Source organism: Peromyscus californicus, unplaced genomic scaffold, assembly GCF_007827085.1.
Source record: "Peromyscus californicus insignis strain IS unplaced genomic scaffold, ASM782708v3 Scaffold_5__1_contigs__length_169319896, whole genome shotgun sequence".
NCBI classification, from domain to species: Eukaryota; Metazoa; Chordata; class Mammalia; order Rodentia; family Cricetidae; genus Peromyscus; species Peromyscus californicus.
This window is the reverse complement of record NW_026294573.1, coordinates 13,356,076-13,377,041: the sequence shown is the minus strand read 5'-3', so window position 1 is coordinate 13,377,041 and position 20,966 is coordinate 13,356,076. Positions and strand designations below refer to the sequence as shown.

The 20,966-nt window shown below is 54.0% G+C and overlaps 1 protein-coding gene across 1 annotated transcript in view; it reads right to left on the bottom strand.

Moving 5' to 3' along the window:
• The window catches only part of Padi1 (peptidyl arginine deiminase 1), a 34,788-nt gene that overhangs the window by 1,810 nt on the left and 12,012 nt on the right, over nt 1-20,966 (bottom strand). The window contains exons 2-15 of the mRNA XM_052717403.1: nt 19,817-19,997; nt 18,707-18,779; nt 18,012-18,073; nt 16,997-17,111; nt 15,983-16,108; nt 14,944-15,116; nt 14,747-14,850; nt 13,644-13,767; nt 13,218-13,325; nt 11,041-11,192; nt 4,976-5,120; nt 4,052-4,145; nt 2,212-2,291; nt 836-961 (exon numbers count right to left, since the gene is read on the bottom strand). Of these exons, the coding sequence (XP_052573363.1) occupies nt 836-961; nt 2,212-2,291; nt 4,052-4,145; nt 4,976-5,120; nt 11,041-11,192; nt 13,218-13,325; nt 13,644-13,767; nt 14,747-14,850; nt 14,944-15,116; nt 15,983-16,108; nt 16,997-17,111; nt 18,012-18,073; nt 18,707-18,779; nt 19,817-19,997 (1,663 nt within the window). The remainder of the gene's footprint in view (nt 1-835; nt 962-2,211; nt 2,292-4,051; nt 4,146-4,975; nt 5,121-11,040; nt 11,193-13,217; nt 13,326-13,643; nt 13,768-14,746; nt 14,851-14,943; nt 15,117-15,982; nt 16,109-16,996; nt 17,112-18,011; nt 18,074-18,706; nt 18,780-19,816; nt 19,998-20,966) is intronic.

Below are 20,966 nucleotides of genomic sequence, written 5' to 3'. Positions count from 1 at the left end.
AGCAGGGAAGGACTCTAACAGGAGGCAGAGGCCCAGCTTCAAACAGTGCTGTTCAGTGAGGAAGGATTTACCTGTCTGGTATTGGTTGTGATAGGAGGCCAGAGATGCCGTTAAATACCCTGCTATGCCCAGCGGCAGCAGCAGGCTCAGGTGGAAAACTCCTGTCTTTGGAGAACAGTGCCCTGCCAGCTTGGAGGCGAGACCAGGAACTAGGCACTCGCTCGCTCCAGCTTTCACACCCCTTCCCCTAACTCGGTACTACTCTGGTCTTGTCCCAAGGAGAAGTACCCAAGCTAAAGGCTCCACAGAAAAGGAGGGTCACTTCCTGCTCCAGAGCTCACCTCTCATTGAGGCCCTCACCCTATATCCCTTCCTGGCAGGAAATGGGCTTATGGGCCAGCTGATTTGAGAGCATCACTCAGGCCCCTCCCGACTGAGGGCTCTAGGCCTCATCTGCATGTCAGCTGCCTAGTGGCCACTCTTTGTTCTGCCTGCCAGGAAGGCCTTTTACAAAGAAACCCCTTGGGGGAGCTTCAAGTGAAGGCTAATGTGGGAACTGGGCAAGCGAGCCTCCAGACAGAAGGCAGAAACATCCATGTCTGCCTTCCCGTTTAGAAAATGAAAGCTCCTTGGGGTGGGGCTGACCTCTCCACTGTGGGGTGTCTAGCAACCCTCCCCGCTGTTGCCCACCAGGTGCCAAAGGCACCAACTCATTGTGGTCATCAGATATGCCCCAGGGCATGCGCCTGCCCCGACTAGGAACTGCTGACCAAGCTGTCCCCTCTCCGTTCAGCCTCTGTATCCACCTGTCCTCCCAGCCATCAGGGACTCTCACCATGTCGGGGAAGAAGGCTTCAGCATAGGCTCCCTTCAGGAAGAAGAGCTGTGGGATGTCCACGATGTCGCTCTCGGACAGGCCCAGCTCCTGCTTCAGTACCTCCCGGTTCCAGTCGATACATTTCTGGGGAGAAGGGAAGCCGTGCCCCCGGACAGAAGAATCTGAATGCACTGTGCTTGAGTGCAGCCCTGAGCACCCGTGGGCGCCTCGGAGCCTCTCAATGGCTCTGTGCAAAAGGATTCACAGCTCTCTGAAGTGGGGGAAACTGAGGCTCGGGGCAGCTTGCCCAACCGCACAGAGCTAGGTATTCCTAGTTCAGGTTTGGTTCCAAAGGATCCTGTCACTTGATTACAATTTTTAAAAGTTATTTTTATTTTATGTATGTGGATGTTTTGCCTGCATGTATGCCTGTGTGGTGTGTGCATGCCTGGTGTCAGTGGAGGCCAAAAGAGGGCATCAGATCGCCTGGAACTGGAGTTACAGACGGTTGTGAGCTGTCCTGTGGGTGCTGGGAATCGAACCTGGGTCCTCTGGAAGAGCAGTCAGTGCTCTTAAATGCTGAGTCCTCCCTTTAGCCCCTGATTACATTTTTAATTGTGGTGTGTGTGTGTGTGTGTGTGTGTGTGTGTGTGTGTGTGTGTGTGTAACACAGGCACATGTGGAGGTCAGTCAATAATTCTTTCCTTCCACTATGAATTCCAGGGTCGAACTCAGCTCCCCAGGCAGCAGGAGCCTTTACCTGCTGAACCACTTTGATGACCCCCTGTCACTTTAACAGACTGTCCCAACCACTGCGTGGCTAAGACGTCTGCCCCACCCCAGCCATCTAGGTAAAATCCCTGGTTTGGTGCAGAGGGGCCAAGGGGCCAAGAGACCAGCTCCAAGGCCTGCAGAACAGGGCTCAAAGAAAAAGCTGCAGCATAGCGAAACTTAGGACTTTTTGTTCGTCTGGTGGGTTGACCTTATGAATATCAGTTGTCATCTGCTGTCTGTCTCTACGGCCCTTAGCACTTCTCCTCCCTTTTCTGAGCCCAGCACCACACACATGGCGGCCACCGTCTTTGGTGAGCCCTATCCCTTCCCAAAACTGTCCCACCTGCTCTCTGCTCAGGGCCCCTAAGGACTCCATGTCACTGCATCGCCCACTCCCATTCCCAGGGCGAGGCCTTGGATTCACTTCCGTGGAAGGGGACTGCACCCCCAGAGCCAGGCAACTCCAAGTCCCTGCCATGGCCTAAGGGCGGCCAGCCTGTCCCCCCAGTCTGCCAGCCCCTGAGGGTAAAACTCACTCCCACACCTTCAGAAACCTACAGGACAAACCGAGACTGGACCGTGTCCCCCATCTCTGGACCCAGCCACTGTCCTGCCCTCACCTGCACGTGCATACTATCCCTCCTGAGGTGTCTGTCGGCTAACATGTCGTTGATGCTTCTCTTTGCCTTATGTTTGAGGCCTGTTCAGGGACAGATAGACAGTGCATGAGTTCAGGGACAAACAGACTGTGTGAGTTCAGGGACAGACAGACAGTGTGTGAGTTCAGGGATGACAGACAGACTGTGTGAGTTCAGGGACAGACAGACAGTGTGTGAGTTCAGGGACAGACAGTGTGTGAGTTCAGGGACAGACAGACAGTGTGTGAGTTCAGGGACAGACAGACAGTGCATAAGTTCAGGGACAAACAGACTGTGTGAGTTCAGGGACAGACAGACAGTGTGTGAGTTCAGGGACGACAGACAGACTGTGTGAGTTCAGGGACAGACAGACAGTGTGTGAGTTCAGGGACAGACAGACAGACTGTGTGAGTTCAGGGACAGACAGACAGTGTGTGAGTTCAGGGACGACAGACAGACTGTGTGAGTTCAGGGACAGACAGACAGTGTGTGAGTTCAGGGACAGACAGTGTGTGAGTTCAGGGACAGACAGACAGTGTGTGAGTTCAGGGACAGACAGACAGTGTGTGAGTTCAGGGACAGACAGACAGTGTGTGAATTCAGGGACACAGACAGACAGTGTGTGAGTTCAGGGACAGACAGACAGTGTGAGTTCAGGGACACAGACAGACAGTGTGTGAGTTCAGGGACAGACAGACTGTGTGAGTTCAGGGACAGATAGACAGTGTGTGAGTTTAGGGACAGACAGACTGTGTGAGTTCAGGGACAGACAGACAGTGTGTGAGTTCAGGGACAGACAGACAGTGTGTGAGTTCAGGGACAGACAGTGTGTGAGTTCAGGGACAGACAGTGTGTGAGTTCAGGGACAGATAGACTGGGTGAGTTCAGGGACACAGACAGACAGTGTGAGTTCAGGGACAGACAGACAGTGTGTGAGTTCAGGGACAGATAGACTGGGTGAGTTCAGGGACACAGACAGACAGTGTGAGTTCAGGGACAGACAGACAGTGTGTGAGTTCAGGGACACAGACAGACAGTGCATGAGTTCAGGGACAGACAGACAGTGTGTGAGTTCAGGGACAGACAGTGTGTGAGTTCAGGGACACAGACAGACAGTGCATGAGTTCAGGGACAAACAGACTGTGTGAGTTCAGGGACAGACAGACAGTGTGTGAGTTCAGGGACAGACAGACAGTGTGTGAGTTCAGGGACACAGACAGACAGTGTGTGAGTTCAGGGACAGACAGACAGTGTGTGAGTTCAGGGACAGACAGACAGACTGTGTGAGTTCAGGGACAGACAGACAGTGTGTGAGTTCAGGGAGTCCCCAGCACAGTGCAGGCCAGTGACACTGTCAAAAGCAGATGGTGACAGAGAGAGACCGGACGCTGGAAGGCTGGTTCCAGCTGTAGCTAAGACCTGGAGGAGAACCAGAGATGCTGGGGAAGGCCGCAGATCTCCTCTCAGCTCCCAGCGCTGACCTCCCACACCTGCTGGAGCCAGCCTAATATTTGTTGATCTTTGAGATGTTCCAGGGAGGGTGATTACCATTTCCAACTCAGAGAAGGGGAATGGAGGTTCTAAGAGGCAGCGCACAGCCTCGGTTGGCTCCACCTCCAGCAAGTGTCGAGGCTAGGATTTGAACCCGGGCAGTACCCTTTCATCTCTCCCAAGCTCCAGCCTAGGAATCACATCACCATCCAAGTATCTGGGGTGACTCCCTGGCCCCTTAATTTCCCTCCTTGCCCCAGGGCAGCAGTAGGAACATCCCCAGGGATGGTGATGACAGAATCCCCGTGAGGTGACAGAGGGTGACACTCACCATCAAACTGTGCTGCCTCCCCATAGCCCTCCTCCTTCTTCTCCTGGAACAGCTCGAGACAGGCACTGGGGCTGGCCAGGAGCAGCCGGAAGCCCTGCCACAGAGGGGAGCAATGGCTCAAGGCATGGCTCCGTTAGACGCCAGAGGCCCTCAAGGACTGAGTTCAGGAGCCAGATGTGCGCTGGGCTCCTTTCTCCCCGTCCCTGGCCACCCCAGCCTCCACCCAAGTGGGTCCCAACTGCAGACCCTTTCCACACCTGTCTTCCTACCTGCTCACTTTGCCTACCGGGAACTGGATTCCTGCCTTCCACATAACCCAGGTGTGTCCTGCTGCGGCTGCTCACTGCCTCCGTCAGGGCCCTCACCACGCTGGACCAGAATCTCTGGCCACTCGGAAGCCCCTCCCCCAGATGGTCTTCTCCCTGAGGCTGAGGGTCACTTTCTTCCTGGCCCTCTCCACAAGATAGTGGGAGTCTGTGGTCAACATCCTGATTAAAATCCTCCCCAGCTACCCCTAGGCTGTATGGACCTGAGAGAGTGCAGAACCCTCCTGAGCCTCGGTTTCCTTACCTGTAAAATGGAGGCAAGCATGGGCTTGTTGGAGGGTTACCTGGCTAAAAGTAGGTGTGAGTCTGGCACATAGAAGGTGCCTGAGAAATTTTCTCAGCTCTTACCAGGTGTCATTCCTGACTTGGAGTGTTCTGGGTCTGAAAAGGCCAGCAGGAAGCACGCAGTCTCCTGGCCTGAGGCTTTTTACTTCTCCAGGAAGCCCTCCCTGATTAACACAGTCTAAGCCCGGGGCATGCTGACCCCATAGGACTGAGCTGATTGGAGTGCCCACACCCCCTAGACATTCCATCAGGCCAGGTGGGGACAGAGGTGTCTCAGTTGGAAAGCTGTGGGATGGTGAAGCCGGGGACACACCTTTTGGTCAGAGGTGGGCACAAAGCTCAGAAACTCATCTATGTGGCCCACAGACAGCCAGTCGGAGTAGAGTTCCACGGGGCGCTGCACCTGCTGGGCCTGCAGGAAGTCCCGCACCACCCTGGCCATCCGCCGCCCGCTGGACCTGGTGGGGAGAGAGGCTCGGTCAGTCACCTCATGCACCCTCCCCCGCCCGCCCAGGGCATCTCCTGTGCCCTCACAACACTCTGAGTGCGTCCTCTTTATCAGAGGGGAAACTGAGGCTCAGTGAGCTAAGGTGACGTAGCCTGGGCCATGCTGCTGAGAAAGGTCAGGGCCAGACTCCACTGCTTAACAGGCCCAGAGAGTTGAAGCCCAAGAGAAGCCACTGGGGACAGAGTGGGAGAGGACGTCCCAGAAGGAGAGACACAGATAGGGCAGGGGACAGATGGGCATGGGCATGACAGATGCAGGCCAAGGTCAGGGGTCAGGTTTGGCAAGGGGGCGGAGCTTGTTTGAATGAGGCCTTCTGAGTCCAGTCAATTACTCCATGTTGAAGAGAGGTTGCGTCTTACTCGTGCCAGAGTGCCTCGGGGATTTGGGGTTCCCCACTCTCCAACCCCCAGAAGTTCCTGAGATGAAATCTAGCATTTCCTAAGCACCCCTTACCCGGGGAGAATACAGCAGGATATGTCCTCCACTACCTCCCATATAGCTGAGGATGACTTCGAACCCCTGGTCCTCCTGCTTCTACCTCCCAAGTGCTGAGATCACAAGTGCAAGACCTCAACGATTTATACAGTGCTGTGGGTTGAACCTAGGGCTCATGCATGTCACCAACTGGACTACATCCCCAGGCCCTGGTCTCAGCTTGGGCTTCTCAGTCTCGGGGCTTGAGATCACTAAGGTCTGGCCCTGACCTTTCTCGGCTGTGTGGCCCAGGCTGTCTTCTCGGCTCTCCAAGCCTTAGTCTACCTTCTGGGAAAGAGGACCCACTCAGAGGGTTATTTTGTATAAAAAGATCCTGTTCCCAACCAACCATCCAGCTTAAGACCACACCACCCACAAGCTCTCAGACCTACTTCCTGTGTGGAGACTGCCCGGAACAAGGAGTGATGCCAACCCTTCTCTGGCCAGCAGGAGCCTTTCTCTCTGGGTGGCCAGTGACCCGTCCTTTTCCTTGATCCCTTATTATCTATCCAGAGGAGGATTTGACAAGTCACACTCTGTACCTCTTCTGGTTGAAACCTTGGGGTCACTCCCATCTTACCCCCAGAAACTGCACAGCCCCTACTGACCTCCTCTGGACCTCCCCATGGCCCACAGTCCAACTAACCTCCACCCTGGCCCTGACCCTCTCCTCTCCAATCATTCTGATCTCTTCTTGTCCCTTGAACTTATCAGACACAATCCTGCCTCAGGACCTTTGCACCTACTCTGCCCTCCCCCGCTGGAGTCACAGCCCTCTCCCCGTGGTCCCGTGGCTCCCCTTTTTCCTCTTCTGGGTGTAACTCAAATCTTGACTTCTTTCTCTGAGGTTTTGACAAATGGCAGCCATGTCCCAACCCCCTTCATAGCTTCATTTTTCTCCATGGCACTGGTTATCCAACTGGGCCCATCTGGGTCTCACCCCCTGCTGGGATGCACACTCTACCTGGGCAGGGTAAGTCTAAGCTGTTCTCTGCTGAAGTCCCTGCCCCTCTCTGATTCAGAAACACTAGTGAGTGATGGAAACGCTTTGGAGCAGCTGTGTAACAAATAGGACCTAGAGGCTCCAGAGGCAAGTCAGTTAGTACAGTGCTTGCCTGCCATGCATGAGGTCCTGAGTTCAATCCCTGGTGCTGCATAAACGGGGTGTGGTGGCACACACCAGTCATTACAGCCCCAGAGGCAGGAGGAGCCTTGGCTGTATTTTGAGTCTGAATTCAGCCAGGAAAAGAGAAGTCCATAATTTATAGAAACTGGAGCCTGCCACAAACAAGCTTGACAAAGACTCAAGTGAAGCTCCTGGCTGGAATTGTGGGTGGGAGGTGGGAGCGCATTCTTCCGTCTGTTAGTTTAATGTAGCACTCCCTGGCCGTTTGGAAGGGCATCTTTAAAAACAATGAGATGGAGAGAAAACAAACAGCCCCTCCTTGGGACTCTCTCCCACTCTTTTCTAGAGGCTGGGGCAAGGAAAAGGTGGTCCCAGCCCCAGGAGAGGGCAGATTGTCTCTGCATCATCACCAAAACTACCACCAGGGGGCAGAATTGTTCAATGATTGGAGCACATGAGTGGCAAACCCAAGGTAGCCTTGAAAGATCTAGTTTGTTGGGTACCTACTGTGCGCTTGGCTTAGGCTCTTACACTTAGTGCCTCCTTTAGTCCTTAAGATCATCCTGAGCTGGGTGGTGGTGGCACACACCTTTAATCCCAGCCTTCGGGAGGCAGAGGCAGGCAGATCTCTGAGTTGGAGGCCAGCCTGATCTACAGAGCGAGTTCCAGGACAGCCAGGGCTACACAGAGCAACCTTGTCTTGGAAACAAACCGACCAACCTAAAAAGATCACCTCAGGATGCATACATATTAGCAATGTCACCATCTGGGGGTCACACTGCCTCCTCCCTCATCTTGTGCCTCATGAGCTTCTCCTTTCTCCCTCAGCTTCAGCCCCTGCCCACTGGCCTCCTCCCAGCCTTCCAAAGCCTCGGGCATGCTCCTGCCTCAGGGCCTTTACAAATGCTCTTGTCTTTCCTCAGAACATTCTCCTTCTGAACACTCAGACTTGTAACTCTCTTCCTTCAGGACATCATCTCACTGTCAGATTCTTGCCCAGACTGAGGGGACAGGTGTGTGCCATGTGCCATGCATGGAGTTCTCTACCAGGGCCGTGTCTAATGACACAGCAGCCCCATGAGGCTGGAGCTGGCACTGTCCCCTTTCTGTAGACATGAATGCTGTGGCTCTGAAAAATTACTGGGATTTATTTTGTTTTTACTGACAGGGTCTCACTGCATAACCCCAGCTAGCCTGGAACTGGCTATGTAGACCAGGCTAGGCTGGAACTCACAGAGATCTGCCTGCCTTTGCCCCCTGAGTGCTGGGATTAAAGGTGTGCGCCACCTGCTGGGATCTTGAAGGCTGCCTGCTCTGTTCACCTCAGAGAACAGATGTCAGAGAGGATGCAGGACAGCAGCAGCCCAACTTGCCAAATTCTACACTGGGATCCAGAGAGGACACCTGGACAGCATCATTAATCCTGTGTGACTCTAGATGGGTGGCTGTCCCTCTCTGGGCACCAAGGTCTCATCTTCCACTAAGGGCCTCATTCCTGGGTTTTAGCAGCCCAAAGGCTGATGTACAGCTCCTCCGTGGGCCACAGCCAATGGGCACCTGGAGACCCTGCCTTCCTTACAGGTCCTTGAGATGAGCTTAGAGACTTCAGAAGGGGGTCTCTGCCGCTTGTGTGTGGAAAAGGCTCCTGGTTGGGACAGGCCTGCCTCTTCTGCCCCCACCCCAACCCTCTGTGTGTATGTGTGTGTGTGGTGTGTGCTCTGTGTGTGTGTTGTGTGTGCTCTGTGTGTGTGGTGTGTGCTCTGTGTGTTGTGTGTGTGCTCTGTGTGTGTGGTGTGTATGTGTTGTGTGTGCTGTGTGTGTGTGTGCGTGCTCTGTGTGTGTTGTATGTGCTCTGTATATGTGGGGTGTGTGCTCTGTGTGTGTGGTGTGTGCTCTGTGTGTGTGGTGTGTGCTCTGTGTGGTGTGTGTGTGTGTGTGTGTGTGGTGTGTGCTGTGTGTGTGTGTGTGTGTGTGTGTGTGTGTGTGTGTTGACATCCGGTGTCCTCCTCTAGTGCCCTCCACTTTAGTTTTGGAGACAGGGTCTCTCACTAAACTTGGGACTGCTTCAGGTGGGCCGGCTACCCAGCGAGCCTCGGGGATCCTCTTGTCTCTGCCCCCAGAGCTGGCATTACAAACGTGTGGGCTATGCCCGGCTTTTGACACCGGTGCTGAGGATCCAGACTCAGGCCTTCGCGATTAGGAAGCTTGCACCTTACCCACTAAACCATCTGGTCAGCCCCAAGGGAGAGGCTTTTTGTTGGTTTGTTTTTCAAAATAGGGTTTCCCTGTATAGCCCTGAGTGTCCTGGAACTCACTCTGTAGACCAGGCTGGTCTTGAACTCTCTTGCCTCCTGAGTCTGAGTGCTACGATTAAAGGCCTGCGCTACCACCGCATTTAATCCTAGAGGAGCATTTCTCTTGTGGCGGGGAGGGGGGCCGGGGGGGCAGTTTGAGACAGGGTTTCTCTGTGCAGCCCTGGCTGTCCTGGACTCACTGTGTAGACCAGGCTGGTCTCAAGCTCACAGAGATCGGTCTGCTTCTGTCTCCCGCGTGCTGGGATTAAAGGTATGCACCATCACTGCTTGGCGGGAGAGGGCTTTTTATCAAACCTATTTTACAGTTGAAGAAAACGAGGCACGGAATAGGAAAGAAATTATTTAAAATGAAACACCATTGCTCACCCTGTTTCCCTAGAACTTCCTTTTCTGTATGTTGGGGGTTTTTTTTGTTTTGCTTAGTCTCCCTGCCCTTTTAGTTTGTTGGTTTTGTTTTATTTGTTTGGTTTTTCGTTTTGGAGACAGAGCCTCACATTGTAGCCAAAGCTGGCCTTGAACTCATGATCCTCCTGCCTTAGCCTCCTGGGGTTATTGGGTTGTACCACCATGTTTAGCACCCACCATACTTTCACCCATGCCTGGCACTTGACCCTCGTTTTTTTTTTTTTTTTTTTTTTTTTTTTTGGTTTTTCGAGACAGGGTTTCTCTGTGTAGCTTTGCGCCTTTCCTGGAACTCACTTGGTAGCCCAGGCTGGCCTCGAACTCACAGAGATCAGCCTGGCTCTGCCTCCCAAGTGCTGGGATTAAAGGCGTGCGCCACCACCGCCCGGCTTGACCCTCGTTTAAATGAACAAATCGAGCCCCAACTATTTGCCAGACACCGTGGCGAACACTGGCTGAGTGACACAGCCCACATCAATGGGCATCGGATCCTGAGACCCACAGGCCGCTCCCTGGGGACCTCCAGGCCTGAAGCCCAGCTCCAGTGTACTATGTGAGGTGGGTGGCCAGCCGGGCCTCTGTCCATCGCCTGGCCAGCCCCAGCCAGTGCAGCAGGTCCGGGGACCCAACTTTGTGCCTCACTTGGTACCAGCAAAACCCACCTTGTCTGATTCAGCAGCCCCAGGCTGTGTGGCCAGCTGGGGCTCAGAGGACAATTTGGGGCACACCTAGACTCCACACCAAGCTCCACAAACGGAAGGGGCCTCCAGGGTTTGTGACAGTGAAACCCCTGTGGGCTTCAAGGGGCACACCCTCGTCTGGCTGCCTGGGGGCAGGAGGGACTCACTGAATGATGAGCCAGCATCTGCCCTTAACTGAGCCTTAACCATCTTGTTCTTTGCACCGTCACAGATGGCCAGCGTGGGGTCACTGAATCGCTCTCATAAGAGTTCCAGCTGCCTGTTCCGCCTTTGGGTCCTTTCAAGACAGGACAGCAGCGATTTTGGCTTTCCCATGCAAAGAGCCTGTCCCTGCTTATGTGGCAAAGGACATGTCACCTCCCAGCTTGGCTGACTTCAGACAGGGTCTCATTAGCCCAGGATGGCCTTGAGCTCTCCATATAGCTGAGGATGACCTTGAACTTCTGATCCTCCTGCTTCCACTCAGCCAAGTGCTGGGATCACAACTATGATCCACCACTCTTGGCTTACTTACACCAAGCTGGAGATCAAACCCAAAGAGGGACCCATGCATGGTAGGCAAGTCCCTGACAACCAAGCTCATTCCTAGCCTCTGACAGGCTGGTTTAATGTGGTGATGATCTTAATCAGACTCTGGACCACTAATTTGACCCTGAGACCTTACAATCTCTGTGACTATTATTCCATGAGCTCTGGAGCACACCTCCCAGACTGGACTCCGTGACAGTCATTCCCCATGGGCTCTGGAAAGCACCTTCCAGTCCAGAGTCTGGGACAGTCATGGGCTCTGGAGAGCCACATGGAGGAGGTGATTGCATCCTCCCTCACCCGCCACCCTCCCAGGCCACTCACTTGGGGAAGCTGCCACCGATGAGGATTCTGCCGAGTGGGTACTCTTTGCTGCCCACCCTCACCGGTGGGCTCACATCCAGGTTGCCGAAGGAATCCAGGCCAGAGGCGCCTGCGAACTGGATCTCCCGGGTCACATATCCGAAGTCAGGACCCTAGAGAGGCATCATCAGAGCATGCATGGGCAGGAAGGTTGGGCGGGGTGGGGGAGGTGGGGAGGAGTCATGCTGAGAGGAGAGTAAGACATGGGACACCTGCTTCCATCCACACCTAACAAGCCCCTCTCTGTATACACTGAGCAGTTCGTGATCAAGTCAGTGCCCAGAGGTGAGCAGAGAGTCTCCAGGCAGGCCCTTGATCAAGCAGCGTATGTCTAAAGGACTTGTGGATGGACAGACGTGGAAAAGAGACCATGAGTAGGAAAAGAAGGAAGGATGGAGCACATCAAGGCTGGGCAGATGGCTCAGGAGGTTAAGAAAGCACTTGTTACGCAAGCATGAAGACCCGAGTTTGGGGACCCAGCACCCACAAAAAAGCCAGGTGTGGTAGCATACACTTGCCATTCTAGCGCTGGGAGGCAGAGGAGACAGAGGTGGAATCCTGGACCTCACTAATTAGCTAGCCAAGCCTAATTGGCAAGTCCTAGTCAATAGGAGGCACTATCTAAAAAAAAAAAAAATGAGGTGGACAACTTTGGAAGCATGACCTCTGGTCTCCACATGTATGTGCACGCACAAATACCCCACACATTAAAACTTGTGAGCTGCTGGGGAAACAGGGCTCAGGACTCCTGACATACCAGTCAAGAGGAGAGGGCATTCAGCAGCCTCAGCCTACATAGTAAGCCAAGAGGAAAGGAGCACCATGAACCCAAAGGGAGCAGAGGCCGAGGGGTCACAGAGCCAAGAGCCAGGGCACTCCAGTCTCCACACATACTCAGAAGGATTCACCACCACCCCCATTGCAAAATATTCCTTTACACTGTGTGAAGATGTGGCACTGTGATTAGTTTAATAAAGAGCTAAATGGTCAATAGCTGGGCAGGAAGAGGTTAGGCGGGATTTCTGGGGATAAAGAAGACTTAGAGAGGAAAAAGATGGAGCTGTCAGCCAGAGACAGAGGAAACAGGACATGCAGGAGGAGAGGTAAGAGCCATGAGCCACGTGGCAGCACATAGATTAATGGATATGGGTTAATTTAAGTTATAAGAGCAAGTGGGACAAGCCTAAGCTAAGGCTGAGCTTTCATAGTTAATAAGTCTCCATGTAGTTATTTGGGAGCTGGCTGGTAGAACTGAGAAAGACTTGTTACACCCCATCCCTACTCCCTGTCCAGGTATGCTAGATACTGGTTTGAGACACCCTATTCCCAAACGCCCTTCTATGTCCACACTGTCCCAGCAGGAAGGGACTTGGAGCCCACAAACCCACAGAAACGGGGCCACCTCGGGAGAAGGTGCAGCCAGCTGTCAGGTACGGGGGCCTTGCAGGTCCCAGCTGGGGTTTGTGCATGGGTGCCCACAGGCTCCCTGCCTTGGGCAAGTTGCTTAACCTCCCCAGGCCTCAGTTTCCTTGGTAGTGAAAAAGGAATTATGAATAACAATTATTAATAATAGGGCAGAGTGTCTTGTGGACTGAACATGGGAAGCCACAAAAAACTAGGGGCAGTGTCCAGAACTCAGTGGTGGCAGTAGCTGCTGCCACCATCCTGTGCATAAGGAGTACCACAGTCCCTGGCATGCTTGCTAAGGGTACACTGCCCCTCAAAGGCAGTCTGGTCTCCAAGGCCACCATCTCTGTTGACTCCCCATTGAGAATGACCCCTGACCACTGAGAATGACCCCTGGCCACTGAGAATGACCCCTGACCACTGAGAATGACCCCTGGCCACTGAGAATAACCCCTGGCCACTGAGAATGACCTCTGACCAAGAACCTTGCTGTTCTGTCTTTCCCAGAATGGAGGAGGTGTAATGGGAGTGGGTGTCTATTTGCATGCAATTTGCATATCATTTGCATTCTTAGCTGGAACCTTCCACCCACTCTCCAGGTTGCTGTCACCACCCCCACCAGTCTCTGGACCCTAAAAGACCAGATGAGGCTCTACCAGAGCTCCCAGGAGAGGAGCCACCAAAGCCCCTCCCCACTCCCCCTCCCCACCCCCGTGTACTTGGCCACACACCAGGATCTTCTTAAGGGCGAAATCCCTCAGGCCTCTGTTTCGAGGGGAGTCAAAGACCACAGGGAAGGATTTGTGAGGGGCGTCAATGTAGCCAAACTCCATCTCATCCTGTGTGAGGAAGAAAGATCTACAGCAGGCCTCCTCAGGAGGTTTCAGGAAAGATGACCCCAGACAATGACATCACCCAAGACCTGAGGAGAACATGCAGGAGGCCTCTGGGGCTCCATCCGGAAGACCCAGCCCAGAGTCAGGAGGAGACAGGAGAGATTGCTCCTGTTGGAGGGTGGCCCTCAGTCCTGTGCCAGGCTGTTCTCACTTGGGCCAGGCAGGCCCATGTCCCCAGGCTTGGCAGGTAGATGTGATTGGGCTCCTGTACTCCCAATCACCCACCATCCACCCAGTTCTTTGGCTTGGCCTTGCACCCACCTGGATCCAGCGATCATTGTTATTCTCCACCCGGGGACAGACCACCAGTTTGCAGTTGGCCTTCAGGGCCAGGTGGGCCATGGCGTCCAGGAACTTGTCATTGCGGCCATGGGCATCTGTCACACTGCAAGGACAGAGACTGCAGCTGGGACCAGATTCCAGCTGTGCCAGGCCCTGGGTCCCTGGGTGCTGAGCTTCAGATCCATCCCTACCCTGGAGAGGCTGGAGATGGGGGGGGTGGGGGGTAGGGGTCACATCCCTAGATCACATCAGATGACCAGTGCATGAGCAGGGCAAGGCCAGGCTGTGGAGCCCAGAGGCAGGGTGCCTGAACCAGCCCAGGCAGTCCAGGGTAGCTATGGAGGTGACCTGAGGCTGATGCCACTGATGGAGACGGCAGTAAGTGGGCTAGCCCTGTCTTCTCAGAGCAGAGAGTGAAGGTGAGGTCTCTGACAGACAGGAGGCTGGGACACTCCTGGCTCCAGGTGGACTGATAATCCCGAGTGGCCACGCCACATCCTCTAGCTACGAATTTGCCTCTGGCTCAGCAGGACTTGTCTTCCCCTACCTGTGGTATCTCAAGGGTTGACCAGCAGAGGCCACTAGATACCAGCGCATAGCCAAAGGACCAGGACACTCAGAATGGGCAAGACTCACAATGGGGCCTGTGGCTGGGTCCCTGGGTCCTCAGAAGATGCAGGAGTGGCCTCAGGAGAGTGAGGCCAGGTCTCTATAGTCCCTGGCACACATGCAGGGCTCTGCCCCACCATCCTGATTTTGTTTTGTTTTGAAACAGGGTCTCACGTAGCAGAGGCTGGATTTGAACCGCCAGTCTTCTCCTTCAGCCTCCCAAATGAGGGATTACAGGCTCGTACCACCACACCTGACCCCACTACTCAGAGTGAATTCAAGGTGTCTAACAGGGAGGGAGCCAGCAGACTTGAGCTGGTGCTGGTCAGTGTGGCAGGATCTCTACTGTGGTCCTGTGGCAGCTCAGGGCTGTGACACCATCCCTGAATGAGGACTGGCCAGCATTATTGCTTACTCTCCTGCTTTTGGCAAGGTGGAGCTGGCGGGGGGGGGGGGGGGGGGGGGGGGCTCACCTGCACACATACAGCTCCAGAGGAGGCTGGGTGTTGGGGGTCATGATCCAGGGGGCCACTCGGAAGCTCACGCTGTCTGTGAACAGTGACACCTCGAAGAGGCCCTGGGGGAGAGGAGAGCTCAGTGGCTTTGTGGGCTCCAGACTGGCCTCTGACCCCACACCCCGCCCTTGGCACAGCCCTCATCTAGTATTTACCTCGGTGCCTACCAGGCTGACGCTGAGAGAGACCAACCCTGAGAAATTGGTGTCAGGGAAGGCAAGTCCCTCCACATAGAACTGGATATCGCTCTCCCCGGGATGCCGCTCCACCTCATAGTCCTGATGATGGGGTCCTAGCACCTGCTTGTAGTCGGAGAGGGAGGTCCCACCTAAGGAGAACAGGGTCAGGCCAATGTGGGGACAGGGTTGGGGCTGGAAGGACAGGAAGACAGGAAATGTGTGGCTGGAGTCTGGGTCTGAGCCACCTCTGGGGAGCACTCCTTGAGTTCCCTTCCAGCTTTACAATGCACAAGCTTTGTGACCTTGGCTCAGTGACTCAACCTCTCTGAACCTCAGGTGAACTGTATAGCAGATAACTAGAGAAAAGCATCACCCAAAAGGTGATGAGGACTCAAATGTCTGTCCATAGTGTTTATAAATAAATTATGCCAAATAAAGTACATCCACAGATGGGCTATGACACACCCACAGAGAGCAATGAAGTGATTGTGCGGGCCACACAATGGACGAATCTCATTTGTGGTGACAGAAGAAGGGAGTGGCTTCTGATGTGGTTGGATTTTTATTTGGGGTAATTAAATATATCACCACTGAACTGCACCCCAGTCCCCTAAAGCTGCAGATTCTGATTAGAAAAATCTAGCGATTCAGCCAGGCCCTGGGCCCCCGCCTCTAAGGTCTCTTGCCCCTCTTTGCCTGCTTGGGTCAAGGGCCCAAGGCCACCAGCCAGCAAGAGTTCGGAGTGACAGAGGAGCCAACAAGTCCTGTGGGGTCAGGGAGGGGCCTTGGTGGCCAAGAAGCCAATGGTTTCACCCACCGGGCTGTGTGACAGTGACTCTGTGTGTCTGGACTTCAGCCTCTCCATCTGTGTAATGGGACCAGCAGTTGGCTCCATCCTTGGCTGTCATACCGTTCCCCAATAGTGCAGTCACACAAGTCACGACGAGTTACAAAAAGGTGACAGTGGCAGAGTGACGGAAGGAAGAAGGGGATGAGATGGGCCACCGCCACTCACCTCGGGCACAGAAGACCCTCAGTCTTCTGGAATCAGGCAAAGACGCCTTCAAGACCAGCTTGTGGCTTTCAAAGAGCTCATCAGGGCCACCGCAGCTCAGGACCATTGGGGACATGTCCTGCAGGTCTAAGAGAGTGATTTCTGAGACAAACGCATCCCCCCAAGACTGCTGTGGAACATTATTTTATTTTTTTGGTTTTTTTGAGACAGGGTTTCTCTGTGTAACAGTTCTGGCTGTCCTGGAACTTGCTTTGTAGACCAGGCTGGCCTCGAACTCACAGAGATCATCAGCCTGCCTCTGCCTCCCAAGTGTCCTGGAACTTGCTTTGTAGACCAGGCTGGCCTCGAACTCACAGAGATCATCAGCCTGCCTCTGCCTCCCAAGTGCTGGGATTAAAGGTGTGCACCACTACCGCCCGGCAGAATATTATTTTAATTAGGCAAAGATGTGTTACATTTGTTTATGCTACAGAATTACTTTAACTGTGTAAAGATGTGTTATATTTGTTTATGCTGCATTTGTTTAATGATGTAAGGATGTGTGTTTAATTATGTAAAGATGTGTTGCATTTGCTTCACCTTGCCTGCCTAAGGCATCTGATTGGTCTAATAAAAAGCTGAACGGCCAATAGCTAGGCAGGAGAGGGACAGGCAAGCCTGGCAGGCAGAGAGAATAAGTAGGAGGAGAAAGCTAGAGAGAAGAAGAGGAGAGAATGAAGGAGAAAAAGAGGGACATGCCTGAGGCCAGAAGCCAGCCAGATGGAGAAGCAGTGAAAGTAAGACGTACAGAAGGAAAGAAAGATAAAAAGCCCCGAGGCAAAACATAGATGAAGAGAAACAGGTTAAGTTGTAAGAGCTAGCAAGAAACGAGCCTAAGCTAAGGCTGAGCATTCAAAACTAATAAGAAGTCTCTGTGTCATGACTTGGGAACTGTTTGGTGGCCCAAAAGAAAGCCTGGGACACAAGACCCCCTCTCTCCCTCCCTCCTCACCTCCCATGCCTGAGGTCACTCACCCTCCAGTGACCTCAAATGTCTGTCATGCAGATCTTCCCTGGACCCACGGGCGTCTCTGTCACAGTTTACCAACAGGATGGCCCCAGAGCCCCCGGAGCCCCAGCGCCAGGTTTCCTGTGGCACACAGGAAGGTTTGGGTTAGTCAAGCCTGGGGGTTCTGGGACGAGACATGGCCTGGGCTGGCTCAGTGGTTAGCTCAGAAACTTTGATATTCTGGGTCCGCTTAAAGTTTTCAAGAGGGACCGTGGACATGGGGAGCAGAACTCTTTAGTGAAGCTCAGACCCGGAGACAACCATCCTTGTGCAGTGAACAACCTGTGCGATCATATGTCGTGGCTCTGCCCAGCACTCACAGTGGAGGAGCAGGGTGACATCACCACATACAGGTTGCACAGTTAATCTTCAAACCCAGGTCTCTGAGATGGCACAGGTCCACTGCTTGCCTCCATGGCACCCATAGCACTCTTGCCCACCCCTCTGAGTAGATGCCACCCTGTGCCAGGGCCCACACCATGGTTTTCATTGTAGTCCCAGCCTGCAACCTCCCAGAGCAACCTCGTGCAGTGAATAACCTATGCAGCCATTCAGGAGTCCTGCCCCACCTTGCCCACAAAGCTTGAGATCCAGACTGCCTCTCTGGGTCTTTCCCTGCAAACTGGACCTCCTGTCCCTATGTGAGCTGCATGCTCCCCATGGGACAGCTCCATTCTCCTTCATTCTTCGTGGCCTAGCTGTAGCTGAATACCATAGCCCCCTCTAACGGAAAATAGCAACCTTTCGCGAAGCACCGGCCATGTTGAGAGGTCCAGACACAACCTCCTGAGTAGAAACTGCAGTGAGCAGACTAAGACAGACCAGAGAGGGTGTTTTCCCAACAGTCACACAGCACTTAGCCAATGTGGCCACACTTCCATAAATGGCACCCATCCTGGACTGGAATTGGCGGCTCTTCTGTTGCCAAGATCACCCAGTCTGCCCGTCAGCTCCACACTCTTGGGGTACCCAGTGTCTCACCTTGTCACCCGAGCCTTTCGTCACCTTGCCTGTGCGGCCTGTGTCGACATCGAGGGACACATCTGCAAAGGGCAGACAGGTCACCTGCCTCTGTACCTGTGATGGCAGGCCCAGCCATCTTGGCTCCCACCCTGACTGATGAGGACCCAGCAGCCTAGCTCAAGAGACTCAACATCTGGGAGCCCATGTGCTGGCCCTGGGACTCTGGCTAGGGTGACACTGGCAGTTCTGGTGTTGGAGGGACACAAGTTGCTGGCTTGGCCACGTGTGATGGGTGACTATGTCTTGGTGGCCCTGGGTTTCTATGCCACATGCAGGGGGCCCTTAACAGTAGCCACTGGGGACCCACGGCCAGGGTCTGTTGTCCTCAGAGGAGGCTGCCATGGGCTCTGGGTGAAAGAGGCACGTGGCTCTTTGTGGTTCTAGGTTGGGTCTCAGGGATACAGAGACATGTGGGACTCCCATGAGGAAGTCACTGTGACTCAAACTGGAAGCAGGGACGTTCTAGATCCTATTGGCCCTAAGCATGGCTGGGTCTCAATTCCTGTGGTCCTGGAGATGTTTGGTGTTCCCAGGAAGCAGAAGGAGAGAGGTGGCTGGCTGAGGCCTTCTGCTCCAAGGCTCCACAACCTTCAGTCACCTTCACCATATTCCAATAGCTACCACGTCCACAGTCAGGCAAAAGCAGGACTCACCAACACTAGTGAGGTAGAGCACGCTGTGACCCAGAGCACCAGCTTCCTGCGACCCGAAGTATGACACCTTCACCTGGGGAAGGAAGTCAGTCCTAAGAGAAGGCAGAGGACATGTGGGCCACACCTACAGCCCCGTTTTGAGGCAGAGGCAAAGCTCTTTGGCAATTATGACCTGGGGTGCTGTTCCAGGGCGCCAAGCAATTTGAGGAGAAACGAGGGCTACAAAGAGGGATATGGTGAGTCCAAGACCTTCTGGGATGTGAGAGGGACAGACAGAGAGGGGCCACTGTCCCTACTGGCCTAGGCAACTTGACCTCCTTTGGGATCGTTCATCCTCTGTACTGAGGGAATGACCACCCTGGTCCACGATCACAGTGAGTGTCAGGACTTTTGCCACAGTCCAGACTCCCATCCCCTACCCCCACTTGACCCACGTGACAGGATTCCTTCCAGGGAAGGTTGCCACAGACCCTGTCATGAACAGAGCTACACACAGGTCCTAGCTTGTCCCATCCCGGAGAAGGCACTGGGCCAGGAGTTGAGGGAACGTTGGGTATGAGAGACACTAGGACCAGAGGGAAGGGTCAGCCAGAGGTGGCTTGCTGGGTACATGTGGAGGCTTGAGTGGGCGTGCTGAGGCCCTGTGTGAGAACACGTGAGTGCAGCCATGGGATCCTGCGCGGGGAGCACGGAGGTTTGTGGGTAACTGGAGGGAGTAACAGAGCTGTGTGAATCTGAGGGGTGACCAGGTTGTTCCTGAGTGCTGTGTGATGTTGGGGTACATGAGGTGGGCTGTGGGTCTGGGTCTCTGTGCGGATCTGAGGGGTGACTGGGGTATTCCCGTGTGCTGTATGATGTTGGGGAGCATGAGGTGAAACGTGGATCTGGGTCTCTGTGTGGATCTTGGTGGTGATCAGGGAGTTCCGGTATGCTGTGTGATATTGGGGTGCATGAGGTGGGCTGTGGGTCTGGATCTCTGTGTGGATCTTGGGGGTGACCCGGTTGTTCCAGTGTGCTGTGTAGTGTTGGGGTGTGTGAAGTTTGGGTCTCTGTGGAGATGTGTCCAAGATGACTCAGGATGGGATATAAGCCAGCCCGAGGGATACTTACCTTGAGGTCATTTAAGTCCTTACTGACTGTGTCCGCCGCCACCACCACATCCACATTGGCATCCAGGGGCCAGTGGGCCCGGCCTGTGGGCTCCGCCACCCGTGCGGGATCATAGACCATGTAGATCTTCACCTCAGAGCTCCCAGACACCCCAAAGGTGTTGGCACCCTTGGGCACATCGCTAAGGAAAAGTAGGGAGAGAGAGAGACTGAGGGGCTCAGAGAGTGGCCATGGGAGGCAGAGGCTGGAATGTCACTGTTTAGGAAGAGGTACCCCTTACCGGTGGGTCTCTCTGCTCTAACCACATGGTCCTTCCTGCTAGTTCATGAAGATACCAAGCTTTCCTGCCTCAGGACCTTCATATAACTGAATGCACTCCCCCAACATCCACAAGGCTTATACCCTTAGACTTCAGGGGTTTGTTTAAATGTCTCCTTTTCAACTACCCTCCTGAGATGGTTAGGGTTAATTGACAGCACCTGGAACTATCTGGGGGTCTGGGCCTTAGAACCTGCCTATGAGGGATTGTCTTGATTGTATTAATTGATGTAAATGGGGTGGTAAGATGGTTCAGCAGGTAAGGGGCTTGCCGCCAAGCCTGATAATCTGAGTTCGATCCCCCAGGCCCTAATGGCAGAATGAAAGAACCGACTCTGTCTGACCTCCGCTTGTGTACGTGCACACACATAGATTTCTTTAAAACATAATTTGTTAATTGGTGTGGGAATACCCATTTTAATTATGGGTGGGGCCATTCCCTGGGCAGATGATCCCAGACTGTACAAGGACAGAGAGAGGGCTGAGCAGAAGTACGGCTTCTCTCATGGCTCCCTTCCGACTATGGACAGGTGCTTCTGGCTCCTGCTGCCTTGACTGCCCACTGTGATGGGCTGCACCCTGAACCCTGGACCGGAATAAGCCCCTCCTCCTTTAGCTGTTACATCGTGTTATTTTACCACAGCAACGGGGAGAGAAACTAAGACACCCGCCTCATCCCTCCAACTAAGGCTGCATCATCCTCCTGCACACCGTCCTTTCCTGCTTTATCAACAGTGTGCATCGCTGTCCTGCTGTCCTGCCGTCCTGCTGTCCTGCTAGCTTAGTTCCGGAGGGCAGCCAGTTTGCCTAGCTTGCTGCTGGATCCTCAGAG